The 27,837-nt window shown below is 41.4% G+C and overlaps 1 protein-coding gene across 1 annotated transcript in view; it reads right to left on the bottom strand.

Annotated features, from left to right (window-relative positions):
- The window catches only part of SLC39A4 (solute carrier family 39 member 4), a 40,546-nt gene extending 15,952 nt beyond the window's left edge, over positions 1–24,594 (bottom strand). Inside the window, exons 1-2 of the mRNA XM_058178181.1 lie at positions 24,210–24,594; positions 4,555–4,839 (exon numbers count right to left, since the gene is read on the bottom strand). Of these exons, the coding sequence (XP_058034164.1) occupies positions 4,555–4,839; positions 24,210–24,410 (486 nt within the window). The 5' untranslated portion in view covers positions 24,411–24,594. The remainder of the gene's footprint in view (positions 1–4,554; positions 4,840–24,209) is intronic.
- Positions 24,595–27,837: the final 3,243 nt, after the last annotated feature.

Below are 27,837 nucleotides of genomic sequence, written 5' to 3'. Positions count from 1 at the left end.
TTTTTTTCCAGCTATAGATGAAGACTAATAAATTCAATTCATGAACTAATGGTTGAGAGTGCTAGGTACGTCTAGCCTGGGTGTTGGCAACCTGCGGCCCCAGAGCTGCATGCAACTCTTTGACCCCTCTCCTGCTCAGCGGGCAGCCTGGGCTGGGCAGGGGGATGCTGGGTTGGGCTGGGCTGGGCTGGGTGATTCCTGGGCTACACAGAGGGATGGGCAGGCTGGGCAGCGGGTTGGCCGAAATGGGCAGGGGGGTGGTCTTCTCTTCTTGCATCCAGTGGCGGGCAGCTGCTCCTCCGCATTCCCCTCCTTCCTGAGCCAACACGAAGGGGACCGCGGCTGGTGCTGAGCTGCCCGCGAAGGACACAGCGCACTGGCGGCAGTGGGTGGGTGGGTGAGGGATTCGTGATCCAGGCGCTGGATGGGTCTCCCGCTTGGCCGCGAGACAGAGATGAGAGATGAGAGAGAAAAGGGGAGAAAAAGAGAAGCCCCAAGCGGAGGTTGTGGGGCCAAGAGGGTCGCCTCTCTCGAGAGTCTAGGATTTTTTTTTTTTATTTCATTTTGTCACAGCAGTATACACAAACATCAACATAAGAAAATCAACACATTATAAAAGAAATATATATATATATATATATATATAAAAGCAAAAGTATGCAACGACCATGTTAACTTGTTATAATGAAAGGGAACAATATAGATTTCTGCCCTTCGTTTGAGGTCTGACAGAGTTGGTGCCATGTGGCTCCTGTTGCTTCAGCAACACAACTAGTAGAACTCGGAAAGTGTTGGTTTGTTTGCTTGTTTGTTTGTTTAACAAAGGGAGGGAAGGAAGGAAGGAAGAGAAAGAGGAGGGAGGGAAGGAGGGAGGGAGGGAGGAAATAAAGAGAAGGGAGGGAGGGAGGAGGAGGGAGGGAGAGACAAAGGGAGGGGGGAAGGAAAGGAGAGAAATGGAAAAATGATGGAGGAAGAGAATGAGAGAGAGGAAAAAGAGAGAAAAAATTGAGAGAAAGAGAAGGGGGGAGAGAGAAATGATATAGAGCTGGAGGGAAAGAATGAGAGAGAGGGAGAAGAGTCAGAAACAAATGAGAGAGAGAGAGAGAGAGAAATAGAAAGATGAGAGGAGGAGATAGAAAGAGATGAGAGGAGGGAGAAATAGGGAGGAGAGGAGATAGATATAGAGAGAGAAAGAGAGAGAGAGAGAGAGAGAAAAGACGAGAGAGGGAGAAAGAGATGAGAGGAGGGAGAGAGAAATGATATAGAGCTGGAGGAAAGAATGAGAGAGGGAGAAAGAGAGGAAGGAGGAGGAGGGAGGAAATAAAGAGAAGGGAGGAGGAGGAGGAGGAGGAGAGACAAAGGGAGGGAAGGAAAGGAGAGAAATGGAAAAATGATGGAGGAAGAGAATGAGAGAGAGGAAAAGAGAAAAATTGAGAGAAAGAGAAGGGGAGAGAGAAATGATATAGAGCTGGAGGAAAGAATGAGAGAGAGGAGAAGAGTCAGAAACAAATGAGAGAGAGAGAGAGAAATAGAAAGATGAGAGGGAGGAGATAGAAAGAGATGAGAGGAGGGAGAAATAGGGAGGAGAGGAGATAGATATAGAGAGAGAAAGAGGAGAGGGAGGGAGAGAAAGGAAGAGATGAGAGAGAGAAAAAGACGAGAGAGGGAGAAAGAGATGAGAGGGAGGGAGAGAGAAAGGGAGAAAGAGAGGGAAGGAGGGAGAGGGAGATATATAGAGAGAACAGAAATGAGAGAGGGAATATATATATATATATAGAGAGAGAGAGAGAAAGAGAGAGAGAGAGACAAAAAGAGATACCTGTTTCCCATAGAAAAGAAAACACCGGGAGCCAGAAAACATGAGTAGGCGTGGCAATGTGTGTGTGTGTGTGTGCACGCGCGCGTGTACTTCATGTGACTGGGAGTGAATGACCCAAGTTGGCCACGCCCACCCAGGTTTTGTTTTCTGTGGAAAATGGATCTAAATGGCTCTTTGAGTGTTTAAGGTTGCAGAGCCCTGGTCTAGCCCTATCAAAGATAGAGTAGAGTAGAGTAGAGTAGAGTAGAGTAGAGTAGAGTAGAGTAGAGTAGAGTAGAGTAGAGTAGAGTAGAGTAGAGTAGAGTAGAGAGTAGAGAATATAGAGTAGAGTAGAATAGAAAGAATAGACTAGACTAGACTAGACTAGACTAGACTAGAATAGAATAAAGCTGAAAGGGACCTTGGAGGTCTTCTAGTCCAGCCACCTAATCAAGCGGGAGACCTTCCAATAAATGTGTATTTGTGCGTCTCTTCTCCTTCCCTCCGTCTTCCTTTTTTGGTGGTATTTTTCAAGGCTATATCACACCCCATTGGGATATCTGAGTATCTCAATATAAAAAGGCAGAGATCTGTAGAATTATGCCAATGTTGTAAATCAAAGAAAACCACGCAAACCACAAGTAGAGATTTCACTTTAATGCATCCATCCACCCACCACCGTTAACGTCCTGGGAAATCAAAGGTCTACTGAATATTTAGACAAATTCCTTTAAAAAAAAAAAAGAATACATTGAGCCTAAAATACTTTGTCGACTGGGGAGGTTCTGAAGTGGTTTCTTGCAAAACAAAAAACTTCCAATGGTCACTAAATGGACTTTTGTAAGTCGAGGGCGGTACCTGTATGAGTGTAGGCATAGAAGGGAACAAGTAAAAAGCTGGTTTCGCTGTGTTTAAAGAGCAAAAGTCTCTCTCTCATATTTAAAGGGTGAAAGAGGGACAGAATAAAGGCACCTGAGAGGTCTTCCAGTCCAACCCTCCGCTCAAGCAGGAGACTCTAGACCAGGGATGTCCAAGCTGGGGAACGTAAAGGCTTCAATTCCCAGAATTCCCCAGCCAGCCGTTCTGCATTGGCTCATATTTAAGGCAGGGGTCTCCAACTTCAGCAACTTTAAGACTTGTGGACTTTAACTCCCAGAACTCTAGGAGTTGAAGTCCACAAGTCTTAAAGTTGCCAAGGTTGGAGACCCCTGATTTAAGGGATCATCCACTAGGACCCCAAGGTCCCTCTCACAGCTATTGAGCCAAATTTCACCTAACCTGTGCGTTTGGTTTTTCTTGCCTAAGTGTAGCACTTCACTTTTCTCTATGTTGAGTTTCATTTTGTTGGATACGGTTCAGTGTTCAAGTTGGTTGAAATCCTTCTGGATCTTGAGCCCATCTTCTGGGGTATTGGCTATTCCTGCCAGCTTGGTGTCGTCTGCAAATTCGATGAGTTCCCTTTCTATTCCCTCATCTAAATTTTTTATGAAGCTATTGAAGAGTCCTGGGCCTAAGAACAAGGCCTTGGGGTACCCCATGGCTCCCTTCCCTCCACGGAGATGCAGTTCCATTATGGACTCAGTGTGGTGGGCCAGCCAGTTATGAGCCCATCTGGTGCTGATGGTATCTAACCCACCTTCTCAGAGAAGGTCTGTCTTCTCAAACCTTGACCCAACAGTCTCTTCTTTGGAAATCTGCACCGGCTTCACTTCACTGGCCTTTGAAGGCCAACTGAAGTTTGTAGTTTCTCCAGGATTTGGAGAAGTTTGTAGGTTTTATGGAAATTCTGGGTTCTATCTGCACTGTTACTATAAATGGACAGCTAACATCAAAAACATCATTAAAAAAGGACAACAAAGAATGTTCTTTCTGCGCCAACTCAGGAAGCTCAAACTGCCCAAGGAGCTACTGATCCAGTTCTACAGAGGAATTATTGAGTCTGTCATCTGCACCTCTATAACTATCTGGTTCGGTTCTGCAACCCAACAAGAAAAACACAGACTTCAGAGGATCATTAGAACTGCAGAAAAAATAATTGCTACCAACCTGCCTTCCATTGAGGACCTGTATACTGCACGAATCAAGAAGAGGGCCGTGAAAATATTTACAGACCCCTCGCATCCTGGACATAAACTGTTTCAACTCCTACCCTCAAAACGGCGCTATAGAGCATTGCACACCAGAACAACTAGACACAAGAACAGTTTTTTCCCGAAGGCCATCACTCTGCTAAACAAATAATTCCCTTAACACTGTCAAACTATTTACTAAATCTGCACTACTATTAATCTTCTCATCGTTCCCATCACCAATCTCTTTCCACTTATGACTGTATGACTGTAACTTTGTTGCTGGCAATCCTTATGATTTATATTGATATATTGACCATCAATTGTGTTGTAAATGTTGTACCTTGATGAACGTATCTTTTCTTTTATGTACACTGAGAGCATATGCACCAAGACAAATTCCTTGTGTGTCCAATCACACTTGGCCAATAAAAATTCTATTCTATTCTATTCTATTCTATTCTATTCTATTCTATTCTATTCTATTCTATTCTATATCGGTTCATAAGACAGGCTTGGTGATTTTATGACTGTTAGGACTTATTGATTTTTATGACTTTAGAATAGAATAGAATAGAATTTTTTGGAGTCGGTTGCAACTCAAGCAGTCTCTCAATATCTCTATGGGAACATTTCTCATTTAGGACTCTTCCCATGCCAGCTATGGCCCCTCCAGTGGCCCCTTACCTCCTCTTTTTTGACGGACTTGGTATTCTTCTGGATGAGAACCATCTGCCGGGAAATTTTCTCCAGGTTGGGTCCAGTCGCTGAGCTCCAATTGAAGAATTTGGTTTGGAAATCGTGGACCTCGGGCACCCAGTGTTTCTTGGTCATGGCCTCGCAGGCGTCCACGGGGTCAGAGAAGTAGAAGACCAGCCCTGCCGAGAAGGTCAGCAGCTCCGCAGACGTGAGGTTGACCTCTCCAGACGTGGTCTTCCCTACTAGTTCAAAGATGTTTGCGGACGAGAGGCACTGCAGAAGAGAAGAAGGTTGGCATTGCCTTCATCTCAGCCCACATGGGGTCCACCAGGTTTACTCCAAAATGGGCTTCAACCCTTTTGGGTGAACATCTCTGGAAAATGTGGAGATGGGGTTACAGGTGGTCCTCGACTTACGACCACAGTTGAGGCCAAAGTTTATGTTGCTAAGTGAGACATTAAGTGGGCTTTGTCCCCATTTCATGACCTTTCTTGCCACTGTTGTTAAGTGAATCTGGCTTCCCCCATTGACTTCGCTTGTCAGAAGGTCACAAAAGGGGATCACATCATGATCCCAGCAACCGTCATAAGTATGAACCAGTTGCCAAGCATCCAAATTCTGATCTTGTGGCCACCAGGATGCTGTGTGTGAAAAACAGTCCTAAATCCCTTTTGCCAGTGTCGTCGTAACTTCAAACGGCCACTAAATGAACTGTTGTACGTCGAGGACTATCTGTATTGTGGAGAAGACCTTACAAGAATGAACACCAAGGAGAACCAGCTGGTCTTTCTCAACCTGGACCAGGGGTGGAATGTAAAATTTGTTACTACCGGTTCTGTGGGCGTGGCTTGGTGGTGGCGGGGGTCATGTGACTGGGTGGGCGTGGCCAACTTTTTTCCCTAACTTTTAAATCAGGCAACTCAGCTGGGATTGCCAGAGGGAAAAAGGCTTTTAAAGGGTTCTGACAATCCCAGCGATCCCAGCGATCCCAGTGATCCCAGCTGAGCTGTGAGATCATTAGAGACTTTTTTTTTACTTTTAAATGCATTTTTTCGGCGGAAGAAATAATGCTTTTAAAAGTAAAAAAGAAAGCCTCTGATGATTGCACGGCTCAGCTGGGGTGGGGAGGGAGGTGGGGGCAGGGATTTTGGCTACCAGTTCTCCGAACCACCCGCCGCCATCACTACCGGATCAGGCGATCCGGTCCGAACTGGGAGCATTTCACCCCTGACCTGGACCACTTAAAGGCGGGTGGACTTGAACTCCCAGAATTCCCCAGCCAGCAAAATAAGTAAGTAAGTAAATAAGTAAACAAACAAACAAACAATAAACCCAACAGAAGATGTACTCTGAGGGAGGGAGGGAATTAAGACAAATTAAGGTGCAGGGACATCAGATTGATGCATGAAGTCCAAGTCAATACAGAATAGAGCTGGAAGGGACCTTGGAGATCTTCTAGTCCAGCCCCCTGCTAAGGCAGGACACCCTATACCATTTCAAACAAGTGGCTGTTCCAGTCTCTTTTTAAAAGCCTCCAGTCATGGAGCACCCACAGGTTCGGGTGGCAAGCTGTTCCACTGGTTAATTGTCCTCACTGTCAGGAAGTTTCTCCTTAATTCCAGGTTTGCTTCTCTCCTTGATGAGTTTCCACCTGTTGCTTCTTGTCCTGCCTTCAGGTGCTCTGGAGAATAGCTTGACTCCCTCTTCTTTGGGGCAGCCCCTCAAATATTGGAAGACTGTTATCATGTCCCCCCTGGTCCTTCTTTGTCATGGTTTCCCCATCCTGCTGGGAAAAGTGAGCCATCGAAAGGAAGAAGAAAATGTACATTTTTGACTGAAGATACAGAGAATTGGACTCGGATCGTGAGCAAGTAGTGTGGAGAAAAGAGAAGAAACAATGGATGGAAACTCATCAAGGAGAGAAGCAACCTGGAATTAAAGAGAAACTTCCTGAGAGTGAGAACAATTAACCAGGGGAACGACCTGCCACCAGAAGCTGTGGTTGCTTCATCACTGGAGGTTTTTAAGAAGAGACTGGACAGCCATTTGTCTCAAATGGTATACTGTAGGGCAGGGGTCTCCAATCTTGGCAACTTTAAGACTTGTGGTCTTCAACTCCTAGAATTCCTCAGCCAGCTTTGCTGGCTGAGGAATTCTGGGAGTTGAAGACCACAAGCTTTGCTGGCTCAGATTCTGGGAGTTGAAGTCCACAAGCTTTGCTGGCTCAGCTTTGCTGGCTGAGGAATTCTAGGAGTTGAAGTCCACAAGTCTGAAAGTTGCCAAGGTTGGAGATTCCTGCTAAAGGGTCTGGTTGCCAAGGTTGGAGACTCCTGCTAAAGGGTCTCCTGCCTGAGCATGGGGTTGGACTAGAAGACCTCCAAGGTCCCTTCCAACTCTTATTCCGATTCTGAATACTAGCAGGATCTTACAAGAATAAACGTGAGGGAGAACTGCAAGAAATCCAGTGAGCGCTGCTCAAAATCTCAGCAACTTGTTGAGTGTGGAGCTTTGCTGGCTGGGGAATCCTGGGAATCAAAGTTCAAACCCTCTTCAGGTTGCAAAGCTTGAGAAACATTGAATTGAACAATAGCGCACTTGGATCTAATCCGAAGAGCAATTACGGTAAGTTCTCCGGATTCCTGGTGAGTTCGAAGTGCTTACACAGAGTTTGTGCAAATAATACACAACCGCCCCTGCCTGGAAAATAAACCTGCTTTGGATGTCTGCCTTTAAACAGGAGGTATAAATAGCTTGGAAGGGTGAGGGCACTTAAGAGAAAGTACCATGGTTGCAGCAAAGCCAAACACAGTCCAACCCTCCTCTGAGCTGGCAAGGAAAGCTGCCAAGGTTTGCTGTGGATCTCCTGCCCCCCTCCTTCTCCCTCCCTCTTTCCTTCTCCTGGGTCCCCCAAAGCAATTTAGACAAGCCGTTCACGCTGGCAGCAGCGGTAGCACCAGTCCTCGACTTAACGACCAACAATCGGGCCCAATATTTCCACTGACTTATTTACCTGTTGTATTTTATTAGCCCACCTAGTAGCAAATGGCTTTGTTGCTAAGCCAGGCAGCTGTTCAGTGAGGGTTGATCCTGGTTTACGGCCTTTTTGTGGCCAGGATGGTTCAGCGAATCACTGCAGTTGTTAAAGTGAATCATGCGGTCGTTAAGAGAATCAAGCTTGCCTCACTGACCTGGCTTGGAAGAAGCCGGCTGGGAAGGTTACGAAGGGGGATCACGTGACCCAGGACAGTGCAAGTGCCTTAAGCTTTATTTTATTTTATTATTTTAGTTTACTTTATTTTATTTTTTATTATTTTATTTTATTTTACTTTACTTTATTTTTTATTTTTTATTTATCATTTTATTTATTTTATTTGTTATTGTATTCTATTTATTTTATTTTATTATTCTATTATTTTATTTTATACCTATCTGTTTATCTATTTATTTATCTATTTATGTATTCATTATTTTATAAATCAGTAAACTGTCATCAGTACATGCCAGTTGCCAAGGGCTCGAATTTCCATCCCATCACCAAGTGGGGAGGGGGCCCCTGCAATGGTCATAGGTGTCGAAAAACAGCCGTAAGTCACTTTTTTCAGTGCCGTTGTAACTTTGAACGGTCATTATACAGAGCAGGGGTCTCCAATCTTGGTCCCTTTAAGACTTGTGGACTTCAACTCCCAGCAAAGCTGGCTGAGGAACTCTGGGAGTTGAAGTCCACAAGTCTTAAAGGGACTAAGGTTGGAGACCCCTGATACAGAAGGTTCTTGAGTGGAGGACTATCTGTGAGAGGCACCTGGCTAGGACCTGGAAGAGCTGCGTTCTAATCCTGCCTTAGGCACGAATCCTGGCTGAGTTTGGGCCAGTGATTCATGCTTAATACCAGGAAAAAGGAATAGCAGGGCAAACCACTCTGTGGACGTTGGGAGAGAAAACCAACCGCAGGGACTTGTCCAGGCAGCTGCACAGAGTCAAAATTGACTGGAGGGTTGCAGAAATTCTTAGAAATTCTTAGAGACTAAAAGAGAAGAAGAACGGTTGCAGGATTTGGGTTTGGCTAGTCTAGAGAAAGGAAGGACCAGACCAGGGGAGGGGAAAGGAGAGAAGGGAAAGGGAAGAAACTTGATGAGAAGGGAAGGGGAGAAAGGGAAAAAGAAAAGGAAGAAAATAAATGGATGAAGAGAAGGGAGAGGGAAGGAGAAAGGAAAGAGGAAAGGAAAGGAGAAAAAGGGAAGAGAAAGGAAATGAGAAAGAGAGAGAAAGGAAGGAATATGGAAGGAATGGGATAAGAGGAAGGTAAGGGAGTAAATGGATGAAAAAGGAAGGAAAAAGGAAAGAAAAGGAAGAAAATAAATGGATGAAGGAAACAAAAGGAAAGGAAAGAGGAAGAGAAGGGAAGGAAATATGGAAGGAATGGGATAAGAGGAAGGTAAGGGAGTAAATGGATAAAAGGGAAGGAAGGAAAGGAAAAATAAAAGGAAGAAAATAAAATAAATGGATGAAAAAGGGAAGGGAAGGAAAGGAAAGGAAAGAAAAGGAAAGGAAAGAAAAGAAGAAGGGAGGAAAGGAAAGGAAAGATAGAGAAAGGAAATGAGAGGAAAGGAAAGGAAAGAAGAAGAGGAAGGAAAGGAGAAAAGAGAAGAAGAACGGTTGCAGGATTTGGGTTTGGCTAGTCTAGAGAAAGGAAGGACCAGACCAGGGGAGGGGAGGGGAAAGGAGAGAAGGGAAAGGCAAGTAACTTGATGAGAAGCGAAGGGGAGAAAGGGAAAAAGAAAAGGAAGAAAATAAATGGATGAAGAGAAGGAGAAAGGAAATGAGAAAAGAGAGAGAGAGAAAGGAAGGAGAAAGGAAAAGGAAGAGAAAGGAAATGAGAAAAGAGAGAGAAAGGAAGGAAAAAGGAAGGAAAGGAAGGAAAGGAAGGAGAAAGCAAAGAGGAAAGGAAAGGAGAAAAAGGGAAGAGAAAGGAAATGAGAAAGAGAGAGAGAAAGGGAAGGGAATATGGAAGGGAATGGGAGGAGAGGAAGCGAAGGGAGTAAATGGATGAAAAAAGGGAAGGGAAAAAAGGAAAAAAGAAAAGGAAGAAAATAAATGGATGAAGGGAAACAAAAGGAAAGGAAAAGAGGAAGAGAAGGGAAGGAAATATGGAAGGGAATGGGATAAGAGGAAGGTAAGGGAGTAAATGGATAAAAAGGGAAGGGGAGAAAGGAAAAATATAAAAGGAAGAAAATACAATAAATGGATGAAAAAGGGAAGGAGAAAGGAAAGAGGAAAGGAAAGGAAAAGGGAAGGAGAAAGGAAAGAAGAAGAGGAAGGAAAGGAAGGAAATATGGAAGGAATGGGATAAGAGGAAGGTAAGGAGTAAATGGATAAAAAGGGAAGCGGGGAAAGGAAAAATATAAAAGGAAGAAAATACAATAAATGGATGAACAAGGGAAGGGCGGGGGAGGAAAGGAAAAAAAGAAAGGAAAGGAAAAGGAAAGAAAGAAGAAGGGGAGGAAAAGGAAAGGAAAGATAGAGAAAGGAAATGAGAGGAAAGGAAAGGAAAGAAGAAGAGGAAGGAAAGGAGAAAAAGAGAGAAAGAAAAGGAAAAGGGAAGGGAAGGAGAAGTAAATGGATGCCTTTTCCCTCCCTCCCAACTGAAACAGCTTCCTTTCCTGGGCACAAACATGTAGAACCCGTCTGGGCGAGGGCCTCTCGCACCCGAGATCCTAGGAAGGCAGGGCAGCTCCGAGCCTTTTCCCGAAGGCTTCCCTCGCGCTAAGTGACATTTCCCGTTTCTCCCAGACGGCCTGAGAACTTTTTCTGCCTTTCCTTACGGAAGCTTCACCAACCTTCCCGCTTTAAGATGGGTGGACTTCGACTCCCAGAATTCCCACCTGGGAAATTCTGGGAATCGAAGTCCACTCAATCTTAAAAGTTCCCCAAAATTATTCAATAGGCAGAAATGAGCCAGCTTGAGCTGTTTCTGGCTGCAAAGTCCAACCACACTCCACTACTCCTTACCTTGAAATTATTTTCTCTATCTCGCAACCCTCCCTAAATTGCCCCCCACCCAGAAGAAGACCCCCTTCTAAACATGTCAGTATTAAGCGCAGGGCGTTTTTCAAAAGAAAATCAGAGGAAAAGGTAGACCGGGCTGGGCCTTTGCCCAAATGATAAAAAAAAGACCTTTTTGCAAACTCTGCATCTTCTCTCTTTAACTGATCCCAGAGATGTTATTGGGAAAATTCCTGATTTTTGGTAGCTTCCCTGATTTGTAGGCACGTGGGGTAACAATGCCCACAAGTCTTGTAAGCTCAGGGGGAGACTCCTATATAGAATAGAATAGAATAGAATAGAATAGAATAGAATAGAATAGAATAGAATAGAATAGAATAGAATAGAATAATGGAAGGAGAGGGGAGGGGAGGATAGGGAATAGAATAGAATAGAATAGAATAGAATAGAATAGAATAGAATAGAATAGAATAGAATAGAATAGAATAGAATAGAATAATGGAAGGGGAGGGGAGGGGAGGGGAGGATAGGGAATGGAATGGAATGGAATAGAATAGAATAGAATAGAATAGAATAGAATAGAATAGAATAGAATAGAATAGAATAGAATAATGGAAGGAGAGGGGAGGGGAGGGGAGGATAGGGAATGGAATGGAATGGAATAAATGAAATGGAATAGAATAGAATAGAATAGAATAGAATAGAATAGAATAGAATAGAATAGAATAGAATAGAATAATGGAAGGGGAGGGGAGGGGAGGATAGGGAATAGAATAGAGTAGAATAGAATAGAATAGAATAGAATAGAATAATGGAAGGGGAGGGGAGGATAGGGAATGGAATGGAATAGAATAGAATAGAATAGAATAGAATAGAATAGAATAGAATAGAATAGAATAATGGAAGGGGAGGAGGAGGAGGATAGGAATGGAATGGAATAAATGGAATGGAATGAATAGAATAGAACAGAATAGAATAGAATAGAATAGAATGGAAGGAGGAGGAGGATAGAATAGAAGAATAGAACAGAATAATAGAATAGAATAGAATAGAACAGAATAGAATAGAATGGAAGGAGAGGAGGAGGGAGGAGGATAGGAATGGAATGGAATAGAATAATGGAAGGAGAGGAGGAGGAGGATAGGAATGGAATGGAATAGAATGGAATAGAACAGAATAGAATAGAATAGAATAGAATAGAATAGAATAGAATAGAATAGAATAGAATACTGGAAGGAGGAGGAGGAGGATAGAATAGAGAATAGAATAGAATAGAATGGAATGGAATAGAATAGGAATAGAATAGAACAGAATAGAATAGAATAGAATAGAATAATGGAAGGAGGAGGATAGGAATAGAACAGAATAGAATAGAATAGAATAGAACAGAATAGAATAGATAGAATGGAATAGGAATAGAACAGAATAATGGAATGAGAGGGAGGAGGAGGATAGGAATGGAATAGAATAGAATAGAATAGAATAGAATAGAACAGAACAATGGAAGGAGGGAGGAATAGAATAGAGAATAGAATAGAATAGAATAGAATAGAATAGAATAGAATAGAATAGAACAGAATAGAATAATGGAGGAGGAGGATAGAATAGAATAGAATAGAATAGAATAGAACAGAATAGAATAGAATAGAATAGAACAGAATAATGGAGGAGGAGGATAGGAATGGAATGGAACAGAATAGAATAGAACAGAATAGAATGAACAGAACAGAACAGAACAGAACAGAATAGAACAGAACAGAATGGAATAGAATGGAATAGAATAGAATAATGGAAGGAGAGGGAGGATAGAATGGAATGGAATGGAATGGAATAGAATAGAATAGAACAGAACAGAATAGAACAGAATAGAACAATGGAAGGAGAGGGAGGAGGATAGGAATAGAATAGAATAGAATAGAATAATGGAAGGAGAGGTGAGGTGAGGGGAGGATAGGGAATGGAATAGAATAGAATAGAATAGAATAGAATAGAATAGAATAGAATAGAATAGAATAGAATAGAATAATGGAAGGAGGGGGAGGGGAGGGGAGGGGAGGATAGGGAATGGAATGGAATGGAATGGAATGGAATAGAATAGAATAGAATAGAATAGAATAGAATAGAATAGAATAATGGAAGGAGAGGAGGAATAGAATGGAATGGAATGAATGGAATGGAATGGAATAGAATAGAATAGAATAGAATAGAATAGAATAGAATAATGGAATGGAACAGAATAGAATAGAATAGAATAGAATAGAATAGAACAATGGAAGGAGGAGGAGGGAGGAGGAATAGGAATGGAATGGAATGAATGAATGGAATGAATAGAATAGAATAGAATAGAATGGAATAGAATAGAATAGAATAGAATAGAACAGAATAGAATAATGGAAGGAGAGGAGGAGGAGGATAGAATGGAACAGAATAGAATAGAATAGAGAATAGAATAGAATGAGAATAGAATAGAATAGAACAGAATAGAACAGAATAGAATAGAACAGAATAATAGAACAGAATAGAACAATGGAAGGAGAGGAGGAGGATAGGAATAGAATAGAACAGAATAGAACAGAATAGAACAGAATAGAATAGAATGGAATAGAATAGAATAGAATAGAATAGAATAATGGAAGGAGAGGAGGAGGAGGATAGAATGGAATAGAATAGAATAGAATGAGAATAGAAGAATAGAATAGAATGAATGGAATGGAAGGAGGGAGGAGGAGGATAGAATAGAATGAATGGAATAGAATGAGAATAGAATAGAATAGAACAGAATAGAATAGAATGGAATAGAATGAATAGAATAGAGAATAGAATGGAAGGAGGAGGAGGATAGATAGAATAGAATGGAATGGAATGGAATGGAATGGAATGAATAGAATAGAATAGAATAGAATGAGAATAGAATAGAATAGAATAGAATGGAATGGAAGGAGGGAGGATAGAATGGAATGGAATGGAATAGAATAGAATAGATAGAATAGAATAGAGATAGAATAGAATAGAATAGAATAGAATGGAATAGAATAGAATAATGGAATGGAGATGGAATGGAATGGAGGAGGATAGGAATAGAATGAATAGAATAGAATAGAATGAGAATAGAATAGAATAGAATGGAATAGAATGGAATAGAATAGAACAGAATAATGGAGGAGGAGGAATAGAATGGAATAGAATGGAATGGAATGGAATAGAATAGAATAGAATAGAATAGAATAGAATAGAATGAATGGAATGGAATAGGAATGGAATGGAATAGAATAGAATAGATAGAATAGAACAGAATAGAATGGAATGAGAATAGAATGGAATGGAATGGAACAGAATAGAACAGAACAGAATAGAACAGAACAGAATAGAATAGAATAGAATAGAATAATGGAAGGAGAGGAGGGAGGAGGATAGGAATGGAATGGAATAGAACAGAATAGAATAGAAGAACAGAATAGAACAGAATAGAATAGAATAGAATAGAACAGAACAGAATAGAATAGAATAATGGAAGGAGGAGGAGGGAGGAGGATAGAATGGAATGGAATAAATGGAATGGAATGAATAGAATAGAATAGAATAGAATAGAATAGAATAGAATAGAATGGAAGGAGGAGGGAGGATAGGAATGGAACAGAACAGAATAGAACAGAATAGAACAGAATAGAATAGAATAGAATAGAATAGAATAATGGAAGGAGGGAGGAGGAGGAGGATAGGAATGAATGGAATGGAATGGAATGAACAGAATAGAACAGAATAGAATAGAATAGAATAGAATAGAATAGAACAGAATAGAATGGAATGGAATAGAATGGAATGGAAGGAGAGGAGGAGGGAGGAATAGAATGAATGGAATGGAATGGAATAGAATAGAATGGAATAGAATAGAATAGAACAGAATAGAACAGAATGGAAGGAGGAGGAATAGAACAGAACAGAACAGAACAGAATAGAATAGAATAGAATAGAACAGAATAGAACAGAATAGAATAGAAGAATAGAATGGAAGGAGAGGAGGAGGAATAGAATGAATGGAATGGAATAGAACAGAATAGAATAGAATAGAATAGAATAGAACAGAATAGAACAGAATAGAATAGAACAATGGAAGGAGAGGAGGAATGGAATGAATAGAATGGAATGGAATAAATGGAATGAATAGAATAGAATAGAATGGAATAGAATAGAACAGAATAGAATAGAATAGAACAGAATAGAATAGAATAGAATAGAATGGAATGGAGGAGGGAGGATAGGAATAGAATAGAATAGAATAGAATAGAACAGAATAGAATAGAATAATGGAAGGAGAGGAGGATAGGAATGGAATAGAATAGATAGAATAGAACAGAATAGAATAGAATAGAACAGAATAGAATAGAACAGAATAGAACAGAATAGAATAGAACAGAATGGAAGGAGGAGGAGGAGGATAGGAATGGAATGGAATGGAATGAATGAATGGAATAGAATAGAATAGAATAGAATAGAATAGAATAGAATAGAATAGAATAGAATGGAAGGAGGAGGATAGGAATGGAATGGAAGGAGGAGGAATGGAATGGAAAAGAATAGAATAGAATAGAATAGAATAGAATAGAATAGAATAATGGAAGGAGAGGGGAGGGGAGGATAGGGAATAGAATAGAATAGAATAGAATAATGGAAGGAGAGGTGAGGTGAGGGGAGGATAGGGAATGGAATAGAATAGAATAGAATAGAATAGAATAGAATAGAATAGAATAGAATAGAATAGAATAATGGGAGGGGAGGGGAGGGGAGGATAGGGAATGGAATGGAATAGAATAGAATAGAATAGAATAGAATAGAATAGAATAGAATAGAATAGAATAGAATAATGGAAGGAGAGGGGAGGGCAGGGGAGGATAGGGAATGGAATAGAATAGAATAGAATAGAATAGAATAGAATAGAATAGAATAGAATAGAATAGAATAGAATAGAATAGAATAGAATAGAATAGAATAGAATAATGGAAGGGGAGGGGAGGGGAGGGGAGGATAGGGAATGGAATGGAATGGAATAAATGGAATGGAATAGAATAGAATAGAATAGAATAGAATAGAATAGAATAGAATAGAATAGAATAGAATAGAATAGAATAGAATAGAATAGAATAGAATAGAATAGAATAGAATAGAATAGAATAGAATGGAACGGAATGGAATGGAATGGAATAGAATGGAATAGAATGGAATGGAATGGAATGCAGAATAGAATAGAATAGAATAGAATAGAATAGAATAGAATAGAATAATGGAATGGAGATGGAATGGAATGGAATGGAATATGGAAGGAATGGGATAAGAGGAAGGTAAGGGAGTAAATGGATGAAAAAGGGAAGGAAAAAGGAAAAAGAAAAGGAAGAAAATAAATGGATGAAGGAAACAAAAGGAAAGGAAAGGAAAAGAGGAAGAGAAGGGAAGGAAATATGGAAGGAATAGAATGAGATAGAATAGAATAATGGAAGGAGGAGGAATAGAATGGAATAAATGGAATGGAAGGAGGAGGAATGGAATGAATAGAATAATGGAATAGAATGAATAGAATAGAATGAATAGAATAATGGGAGGAGGGAAGGGAGAAAGGAAAGGAAAGGAAGAAAGAAGAAGAGGAAGGAAAGGAAAAGAGGAAGAGAAGGGAAGGGAGAAAGGAAAGATAGAGAAAGGAAAGGAAAGAGGAAAAGGAAAGAAGAAGAGGAAGGAAAGGAGAAAAAGAGAGAAAGAAAAGGAAAAGGAAAGGGAAGGGAAGGAGAAGGAAATGGATGCAGAAGGGAAGGGAAGCAAAGCAAGAAAGAGAGCTCCCTCCCTCCCTCCTTCCCATTCTCTCATTCTCCCTTTTCCTCCTCCCAACCGAAACAGCTTCCTTTCCTGGGCACAAACATGTAGAACCCGTCTGGGCGAGGGCCTCTCGCACCCAAGATCCTAGGAAGGCAGGGCAGCTCCGAGCCTTTTCCCGAAGGCTTCCCTCGCGCTAAGTGACATTTCCCGTTTCTCCCAGACGGCCTGAGAACTTTTTCTGCCTTTCCTTACGGAAGCTTCACCAACCTTCCCGCTTTAAGATGGGTGGACTTCGACTCCCAGAATTCCCACCTGGGAAATTCTGGGAATCGAAGTCCACTCAATCTTAAAAGTTCCCCAAAATTATTCAATAGGCAGAAATGAGCTAGCTTGAGCTGTTTCTGGCTGCAAAGTCCAACCACCCTCCACTACTCCTTACCTTGAAATTATTTTCTCTATCTCGCAACCCTCCCTAAATTGCCCCCCACCCAGAAGAAGACCCTCTTCTAAACATGTCAGTATTCAGCGCAGGGTGTTTTTCAAAAGAAAATCAGAGGAAAAGGTAGACCGGGCTGGGCCTTTGCCCAAATGATAAAAAAAAGACCTTTTTGCAAACTCTGCATCTTCTCTCTTTAACTGATCCCAGAGATGTTATTGGGAAAATTCCTGATTTTTGGTAGCTTCCCTGATTTGTAGGCACGTGGGGTGACAATGCCCACAAGTCTTGTAAGCTCAGGGGGAGACTCCTATATAGAATCGAATCGAATTGAATTGAATCGAATCGAATCGAATAGAATAGAATAGAATAATGGAAGGAGAGGGGAGGGGAGGGGAGGGGAGGATAGGGAATGGAATGGAATGGAATAGAATAGAATAGAATAGAATAGAATAGAATAGAATAGAATAGAATAGAATAGAATAGAATAGAATAGAATAATGGAAGGAGAGGGGAGGGGAGGATAGGGAATAGAATAGAATAGAATAGAATAGAATAGAATAGAATAGAATAGAATAGAATAGAATAGAATAGAATAGAATAGAATAGAATAATGGAAGGAGAGGGGAGGGGAGGGGAGGATAGGGAATGGAATAGAATAGAATAGAATAGAATAGAATAGAATAGAATACAATAGAATACAATAGAATAGAATAATGGAATGAGAGGGGAGGATAGGGAATGGAATGGAATGGAATAGAATAGAATAGAATAGAATAGAATAGAATAGAATAGAATACTGGAAGGGGAGGGGAGGGGAGGATAGGGAATAGAATAGAATAGAATAGAATAGAATAGAATAGAATAGAATAGAATAGAATAGAATAGAATAGAATAATGGAAGGAGGGAGGGAGGGAGGAGGGAGGATAGGGAATGGAATGGAATGGAATAGAATAGAATAGAATAGAATAGAATAGAATAGAATAATGGAATGAAATGGAATAGAATAGAATAGAATAGAATGGAATAGAATAGAGAATAGAATAGAATAGAATAGAATAGAATAGAATAGAATAGAATAGAATTAAATAATGGGAGGGGAGGGGAGGGGAGGGGAGGATAGGGAATGGAATGGAATGGAATAAATGAAATGGAATAGAATAGAATAGAATAGAATAGAATAGAATAGAATAGAATAGAATAGAATAGAATAGAATAGAATAATGGGAGGGAAGGGAGGATAGGAATGGAACAGAACAGAACAGAATAGAATAGAACAGAATAGAACAGAATAGAATAGAATAGAACAGAATAGAATGGAATGGAATGGAATGGAATGGAATGAACAGAACAGAATAGAATAGAATAGAACAGAATAGAATGAACAGAATAGAACAGAATAGAATAGAACAGAACAGAACAGAATAGAAGAATAGAATAATGGAGGAGGGAATGGAATGAATAGAACAGAATATAATACAATAGAATAGAATAGAATAGAATAGAATAGAATAGAATAGAATAGAATAGAATAGAATAATGGAAGGAGAGGGGAGGGCAGGGGAGGATAGGAAATGGAATAGAATAGAATAGAATAGAATAGAATAGAATAGAATAGAATAGAATAGAATAGAATAGAATAGAATAGAATAATGGAAGGAGAGGGGAGGGGAGGGAAGGATAGGGAATGGAATGGAATAAATGGAATGGAATGGAATAGAATAGAATAGAATAGAATAGAATAGAATAGAATAGAATAGAATAGAATAGAATAGAATAATGGAAGGGGAGGGGAGGGGAGGGGAGGATAGGGAATAGAATAGAATAGAATAGAATAGAATAGAATAGAATAATGGAAGGAGGAGGAGGAGGAGGAGGGGAGGGGAGGATAGGGAATGGAATGGAATGGAATAAATGGAATGGAATAGAATAGAATAGAATAGAATAGAATAGAATAGAATAGAATAGAATAATGGAAGGGGAGGAGGAGGATAGAACAGAATAGAATAGAATAGAATAGAATAGAATAGAATAGAATTAGAATAGAATAGAATAGAATAATGGAAGGAGAGGGGAGGGGAGGATAGGGAATGGAATGGAATAGAATAGAATAATGGAAGGAGAGGTGAGGTGAGGGGAGGATAGGGAATGGAATGGAATAGAATAGAATAGAATAGAACAGAATAGAATAGAATAGAATAGAATAGAATAGAATAATGGAAGGAGGAGGAGGATAGAGAATAGAATAGAACAGAATAGAATAGAATAGAATAGAATAGAACAGAACAGAATAGAATAGAATGGAAGGAGAGGAGGAGGATAGAATAGAATAGAACAGAACAGAATAGAATAGAACAGAATAGAATAGAATAGAATAGAATGGAAGGAGGGAGGATAGGAATGGAATAGAATAGAAGAATAGAATAGAATAGAATAGAATAGAATAGAATAGAATAGAATAGAATAGAATAGAATAATGGAAGGAGAGGAGGAGGATAGAATAGAGAATAGAATAGAATAGAATAGAACAGAATGAATAGAATAGAACAGAACAGAATAGAATAGAATGGAATAGAATAGAATAGAATAGAATGGAAGGAGGGAGGAGGGAGGAGGATAGGAATGGAATGGAATAGAATAGAATAGAACAGAATAGAATAGAATAGAATAGAATAGAATAGAATAGAATAGAATAATGGAAGGAGAGGGAGGAGGATAGAACAGAATAGAACAGAACAGAATAATGGAAGGAGAGGAGGGAGGATAGGAATAGAACAGAATAGAATAGAATAGAACAGAATAGAATAGAATAATGGAAGGAGGAGGAGGAGGAGGATAGAATGGAATGGAATGGAATGGAATGGAACAGAATAGAATAGAATAGAATAGAACAGAATAGAATAGAATAATGGAAGGAGAGGAGGAGGATAGGAATGGAATAGAACAGAATAGAATAGAATAGAATAGAATAGAACAGAATAGAATGGAATAGAATAGAATAATGGAGGAGGAGGAGGATAGAATGGAATGGAATAGAATAGAATAGAATAGAATAGAATAGAATAGAATAGAATGAATAGAATAGAATAGAATAATGGAAGGAGGTGAGGAGGATAGGAATGGAACAGAATAGAATAGAATAGAATAGAATAGAACAGAATAGAATAGAATAGAATAGAATAGAATAGAATAGAATAGAATAATGGAAGGAGAGGAGGGAGGAGGATAGGAATGGAATGGAATAGAATAGAATGGAATGAATAGAATAGAATAGAATAGAATAGAATAGAACAGAATAGAATAGAATAGAATAGAATAGAATAGAATAGAATAGAATAGAATAATGGAAGGAGGGAGGAGGATAGGAATAGAATAGAATAGAATAGAATAGAATAGAATAGAATAGAATAGAATAGAATAGAATAATGGAATGAGAGGGGAGGGGAGGGGAGGGGAGGATAGGGAATGGAATGGAATGGAATGGAATAGAATAGAATAGAATAGAATAGAATAGAATAGAATAGAATAGAATACTGGAAGGGGAGGGGAGGGGAGGATAGGAAATAGAATAGAATAGAATAGAATAATGGAATGAAAGGGAGGAGGAGGAGGATAGGAATGAAATGGAATGGAAAAAGTGGAATGGAATAGAATAGAGTAGAATAGAAGAGAGTGAAATAGAATAGAATAGAATGGAATAGAATAGAATAGAATAATGGAAGGGGAGGGGAGGGGAGGGGAGGATAGGGAATGGAATAGAATAGAATAGAATAGAATAGAATAGAATAGAATGGAAGGAGGAGGAGGATAGGAATAGAAAAGAATATAATAGAAAAAAATAAAATAGAATAGAATAGAATAATGGGAGGGGAGGGGAGGGGAGGATAGGGAATGGAATGGAATAGAATAGAATAGAATAGAATAGAATAGAATAGAATAGAATAGAATAGAATAGAATAATGGGAGGGAGGGAGGGAGGATAGGAATGGAATGGAATGGAATAGAATGAATGGAATAGAATAGAATAGAATAGAATAGAATAGAATAGAATAGAAAAGAATAGAATAGAATAGAATAGAAAAATGGAAGGGGAGGGGAGGGGAGGGGAGGATAGGGAATGGAATAGAATAGAATAGAATAGAATAGAATAGAATAGAATAATGGAAGGAAAGGGAGGAGGAGGATAGGAATGGAATGAATAGAATAGAATAGAACAGAATAGAATAGAATAATGGGAGGGGAGGGGAGGGGAGGATAGGGAATGGAATGGAATAGAATAGAATAGAATAGAATAGAATAGATTAAAGGGGGGGGGGGGGAGGGGAGGGGAGGATAGGGAATGGAATAGAATAGAATAGAATAGAATAGAATAGAATAGAATAATGGGAGGGGAGGGGAGGGGAGGATAGGGAATGGAATGGAATAGAATAGAATAGAATAGAATAGAATAGAATAGAATAATGGAAGGAGAGGAGGAGGATAGGAATAGAATAGAATAGAATAGAATAATGGGAGGGGAGGGGAAGGGAGGATAGGGAATAGAATATAATAGAATAGAATAGAATAGAATAGAATAGAATAGAATAGAATAATGGAAGGAGAGGGGAGGGCAGGGGAGGATAGGGAATGGAATAGAATAGAATAGAATAGAATAATGGAAGGAGAGGGGAGGGGAGGGAAGGATAGGGAATGGAATGGAATAAATGGAATGGAATAGAATAGAATAGAATAGAATAGAATAGAATAGAATAGAATAGAATAGAATAGAATAGAATAGAATAATGGAAGGAGAGGGGAGGGGAGGATAGGGAATAGAATAGAATAGAATAGAATAATGGAAGGAGAGGGAGGAGGGAGGATAGGAATAGAATAGAATAGAATAGAATAGAATAATGGGAGGGGAGGGGAGGGGAGGATAGGGAATGGAATGGAATAGAATAGAATAGAATAGAATAGAATAATGGGAGGGGAGGGGAGGGGAGGATAGGGAATGGAATGGAATAGAATAGAATAGAATAGAATAGAATAGAATAGAATAATGGAAGGAGAGGGGAGGGGAGGGGAGGATAGGGAATGGAATAGAATAGAATAGAATAGAATAGAATAGAATAGAATAGAATAGAATAATGGAAGGAGAGGGGAGGGGAGGGAAGGATAGGGAATGGAATGGAATAGAATAGAATAGTATAGAATAGTATAGAATAGAATAGAATAGAATAGAATAGAATAGAATAGAATAGAATAGAATAGAATAGAATAATGGAAGGGGAGGGGAGGGGACGATAGGGAATAGAATAGAATAGAATAGAATAGAATAGTTGGAAGGAACCCTGGAGGTCTTCTAGTCCAACCCCGACTTAAGCATTATTTGTGACTTTCCCCACCAAATTCCAACAAGCAAGGTCATTGGGGGAAGCCAGATTCACTTAACAACAGCATGATTCACTTAACAACTGTGGCCAAAATGGGTTGTAAAATCAGGCGTGACTCACTTAAAAGCTGCCTTGCTTGAGAACAGAAATCCTCGTCTCCATCTCAATTGTGGTCATAAGCTAAGGACTACCTGTGGCATCATTGTGCTTGTCCTGGCTGGCTCCAGGTGTGATCCCACCCTACAGCCTGCTCTCCCCATCACACCCTCTAGAGACCCCCTCCCATACCGCAGGGTTACTTTATGCGCACAATGGAAGGACATTTCGATTCCCGCAATGGCCGAATGGCTGCCAAAGTTGATGGAGCTGGCAGAAATGGATTTCTTTGACTAAAGGGAAAAAAAACATATTTTTATTTCTACCTGGAAACCACTTCTGGACTTTGCACTTAAAGTGTGGAGGGGAGTGGAATGAAATTTTGATTTTGGGTTCTATGGATGAGATAGGTTTAGTATTATAGAAATGGCTAGTTTATACATATATGTAATATCTTTTTATAATATGTAATACATGAGCCTTGATACAATTATCTTATTCTACTGCACGAAAGGGAGACAGAAGTCAAAGCCATTTCTTTCCTTTTTCCCTTTTCTTTCCCCCACTTTTCTCTTCTCTATTTTTCCTACTTTTTTCCTTTGTATTTTTTGTATTTTATATTATAAATTAACGGGAGAGGGAGGGAGGGAAGGAGAGACCCTTCCTCCCTCCCAGGCTGCCCCCTCTTGATTTCAGCCCCCAACCCATTTCTTTTCTCTAAGTGAAACCTCCTTCTGTGGTCTCCCAGCCAGCCCCCAAGCCCCCTCCCGGCCTTATCTGGTGACAGTTTTTCCACCTAACTCATTTAAAAAACAAACAAACCCCAAAACGTTTAAAAGCAGAACTTTCTCTGCGCCGCAGCTTCCTCCATCTCAGTGCCTCTGGCGAAGCCGGACAAGCTGTCTGTGAAGCCGATTGAGTAGCCCCGGATAGGGGTGAGCAGACCCCCCCCCCAGGTTTGGGCCCGTCACAGATTAAGACTATGCTCGTTCTATATCGATAGGATCTTCTATAAGGAGAAATTTCCTGACAGTGAGAACAATTAACCAGTGGAACAGCTTGCCACCAGAAGTTGTGGGTGCTCCAATACTGGAGGTTTTTAAGAAGAGACTGGACAGCCATTTGTCTGAAATGGTAGAGGGTCTCCTGCTGGAGCAGGGGGTTGGACTAGAAGACCTCCAAGGTCCCTTCCAACTCTGTTATTCTGTTAAGAATGATTGCAGAAATTGTGTCTGTCTAGCTTAATGAAAAGCAGGACGGCAGGGTTTCAATATTTGAGGGGCTGCCAAAAGAAAGAAGGGTCAAACTATTCTCCAAAGCACGAGAAGGCAGGACAGAAAAACAACGCATGGAAACTAACCAAGGAGAGAAGCAACTTGGAATTTAAGGAGAAACTTCTTTAACAGTGGGAACAATTAACCAGTGGAACGGCTTGCCTCCAGAAGTCGTGAACGTCCCAACACTGGAGGTTTTTAAGAAGAGATTCGACAGGCGTTTCTCTGAAACAATGTAGGGTTTCCTGCCTGAACTGGGGGTTGGACTAGAAGACCTCCGAGGTCCCTTCCGACTCTGTCCTTCTGTATTCTTTTGGAACTGTCAAGCAGTTGAGGTGGTTTGAACCCCCTCTGCCCGGGTGAATAGCAGTCTTACAGTTCCTGGGCTTACACAGGCATGCCTGTCGGAGAAGCTAAGAAATTGGGGGCTGCCGGGTCTTTGTGTGTGTGTCAGCAAAGTCCTGCCAAAATCCCACTCCCCACTTCTCTTCTCCTTCGCCTCTTTCTCTACCTCAAGCAGCTGCTGCTCCTGCCGATGCTGTGGCCGCTGTCACCTTCCTGCCCGGCGCCCCAGCCCTTTGCACCCATGCTGGAGTTTGACCCAGGCTTTCCAGCTGCCAGCCAGGAGGACCCCGCCCGCCCGCCTGCTACCCCCACTCTACCTTTTCACACGGCACGGCCAAGCATTGCACCCGGGACCTTGCAATATTTAACAGGGCATCCACCGAGCGACGGGGCAGAACTCCTTCCCGGCTGCCAGACAGGAGAGTCCAGAGTTCCTGCATCACTGGTTCCTGGGGGGTTTCTGATGCGGCAGCCCCCAGGAGGCAGAGGAGCATCAGGGTCCCAAGGGTGAGGCTCATGGCTGGGCAGGAGGGCTCGGCTGCTGCCAAAGGTATCTTCTTCGCCCTGGGAGCTTTGCAACAGGTGCCCGAGTGCGGCTGCTGCTGGGCTCAGGTGATTGGCTCAGGATGGAATTGCTCCAGGTTAACCATTCCACAAAACCTGTCTGGCTCCACAGATTCCCCAGCCCAGATTGGAGGGCAGGTCTTGGCCAGGGGGAGCAGGCGAGGTGGGGCCAGGAGGGCCAGGAGAAGGAGGTTGGGCGGCTGGGCCAGCAAGCCTTGAGGAAGGGAAGGGAAGGGAAGGCGCCCAGATTCTTGCTTAACCCTGTGAGCTCATCCCGTGGGGAGGGGTGGCGGGGGGTGCGGGCCGGGCTCTTACCTAACCCCACTTGCTGTGGGCGGGCAAGGAAATCCCTTGGCAAGCCTGGCTGAGTCAGTCGTGCACTTTGGGGATGGGGGTTTAGAAGAACTATTGGATCGCTAAAAGAATTCTGGTCCCATCAAAATTCGGGGGTCGGTTCTGAGGGAGAACCAGCTCAGGGACTATAGAGTAACTGGGTTCCAACGTTGGAAGCTTTTAAGAAGAGATTGAACAGCCATTTGACTGAAATGGTCTAGACCAGGGGTCTCCAACCTTGGCAACTTTGAGCCTGGCGGACTTCAACTCCCAGAATTCCCCAGCCAGCTTTGCTTTTAGCAGGGGGTTGGACTAGAAGACCTCGCAAGGTCCCTTCCAACTCTGTCATTCTCTTATTCAGTTATTGCTGATCCTCCCCTCTGCTTGAGCTGAGGGACAGATGTGGCATAGCCTCTGCCCATGTTTAAAGAGCCATTATCCTTCCCACCATGGGCATCTTTGAGAGCGAGGACGTTTCGATGCCCAAAAGAGGAGAACAACAAAGGATACCAGGATTTGGAGACAAATTCACCAAAAATGAAAGAAAAACATTTGAGGCAGGATCGTCCCAAAGGTGTTTTTTTTTCCAAAAAAAAAAAAAAAAGGCAACTGGACTTTCTTTGGGTTTTTTTTTCTTTGAAAACTTTTCGCTTCTCCTCCAAGGAGCTTCCTCAGTTCTGAAGAAGCTTCTTGCATGAGAACTGAAGAAGTTTCTTGGAGGAGAAGCAAAATCTTTTCAAAGAAAAAAAAACCCAAAAAATTCCAGTTGCCTTTGGGGAGAAGCAAAGCTGGCTGGGGTATTCTGGGAGTTGAAGTCCGCCAGGCTCAAAGTTGCCAAGGTTGGAGACCCCTGGTCTAGGGCTTCCTGCCCTAGAAGAGACCTCCAAGGTCCCTTCCAATTCTGTCATTCTGTAAGGGTCTCCTGCTTTTAGCAGGGGGTTGGACTAGAAGACCTCACAAGGTCCCTTCCAACTCTGTCATTCTCTGATTCAGTTATTGCTGATCCTCCCCTCTGCTTGAGCTGAGGGACAGATGTGGCATAGCCTCTGCCCATGTTTAAAGAGCCATTATCCTTCCCACCATGGGCATCTTTGAGAGCGAGGACGTTTCGATGCCCAAAAGAGGAGAACAACAAAGGATACCAGGATTTGGAGACAAGTTCACCAAAAATGAAAGAAAAACATTTGAGGCAGGATCATCCCAAAGGTGTTTTTTTTTTCCAAAAAAAAAAAAAAAAAGGCAACTGGACTTTCTTTGGGGTTTTTTTTCTTTGAAAACTTTTCGCTTCTCCTCCAAGGAGCTTCCTCAGTTCTGAAGAAGCTTCTTGCATGAGAACTGAAGAAGTTTCTTGGAGGAGAAGCAAAATCTTTTCAAAGAAAAAAAACCCAAAAAATTCCAGTTGCCTTTGGGGAGAAGCAAAGCTGGCTGGGGAATTCTGGGAGTTGAAGTCCACAAGTCTTAAAGTGGCCAAGGTTGGAGACCCCTGCTCCAGAGACTCTGAGGCAGGATTGACTTTTCGTTTGCAAAAGAGCCCGGCAGGAAAAGTTGTGTGGAAGGTGCTTGTGAAAGCGTTGTGACACAGACCCTCCCCGTCCCATGCACACCCAAGCACCCGCACATGGGTGGCAGGGCGGAGAGACAAGAGTGGGTGGCAGACCCAGCCAAGAACATCGGCATGAAGCAGAAGGCACCGACCTGAAGATGACGAAGGAGACTTCATCAAAACTTCGTCAAGACACTTCCAATTTTACGTGGGAGAAAACCCGAATAACCAAAGTCCTACATACAAACACCCGCGAAAACCTCAGAAAACAAATATATTTACTTGCTCAAATCCCCCTGCAGCACAGATTAGACTGAGCACAACCAAGCCCCCACCAACACAGGACACACCCCCAGCCAATCAGAGCACAGAAAAACCCCCAGCCAATCAGAGCACAGCCAAGCTCCCACCCAATCAGTTCAAACCCCACTAGCAGTTAAAGGAAGAAATATATATATATATATATATGTTTTCTGAGGTTTTCATGGTGTTTGTATGTAGATCTTTGGTTATTCAGGTTTTCCCCCGCGTAAAGTTGCTCCCAGAAGCACGAAGCTGAAGCCTGAAGATGACGAATGAGACTTCGTCGAAACGTCGCCAAGACACTTCCAATTTTACGCGGGAGAAAACCCGAATAACCAAAGATCTACATATATATATATATATATATATATACATACATGTATGTATGTATGTATGTATGTATGTATGTATGTATGTATGTATGTTTTCTGAGGTTTTCGCGGGTGTTTGTATGTAGGTCTTTATTTATTATTTATTTTTATTTATTTAATTATATTTTTATACCGCCCTATCTCCCAAGGGACTCAGGGTGGTTTACAGCCTAGTAAAACATACATATAAATACAAGTTAAAACCCCAATTTAAAAAACTTATTAAATACGGCCAAATATTAAAACCACAATAAAATAATAAAACCCCGTTAAAACCAAATTTAAAATTTAAAATTCTAGTCCAGTCTTGCGCAGATAAATAGATGTGTCTTAAGCTCGCGGTGAAAGGTTCGAAGGTCAGGAAGTTGGCGAAGTCCTGGGGGAAGTTCGTTCCAGAGGGTGGGAGCCCCCACAGAAAAGGCCCTTCCCCTGGGCACGGTAGAAAGCTTGCAAGATCCGGGTTCAAGGAGAATTTGGCAGAGTCAGTTTGCTTTGTTTGTTTGTTTCTGCTTTACCGCTAGTTACGACCACAATGGAGCCCAGCGTTTTATGTTGCTAAGCGAGACCCGAGTCTAAGTGCTATTTGTTAAGTGAGCTTTGCCCCATTTTTACGACTTTTCTTGCCGCCTTCGTTAAGTGAATCACCGCCGTTGTTAAGTTAGTCACACGGTTGTTAAGTGAATCCGGCTTCCCCACTGACTTTGCTTGTCAGAATGGTCGCAAAAGGGGATCCCGTGACCCTGGGACTCTGCAATCGTCGTAAGTATGAGTCCGTTGACAAGCGCCTGCAGGCCAATCAGGTGGCCGCGTGGATGAGGCAACGGTTGTAAA

Source organism: Ahaetulla prasina, chromosome 3 (assembly GCF_028640845.1).
Source record: "Ahaetulla prasina isolate Xishuangbanna chromosome 3, ASM2864084v1, whole genome shotgun sequence".
Lineage (NCBI taxonomy): Eukaryota > Metazoa > Chordata > Lepidosauria > Squamata > Colubridae > Ahaetulla > Ahaetulla prasina.
Note: the sequence above shows the minus strand (reverse complement) of the source record. Positions and strands in the feature narration are given on the sequence as shown.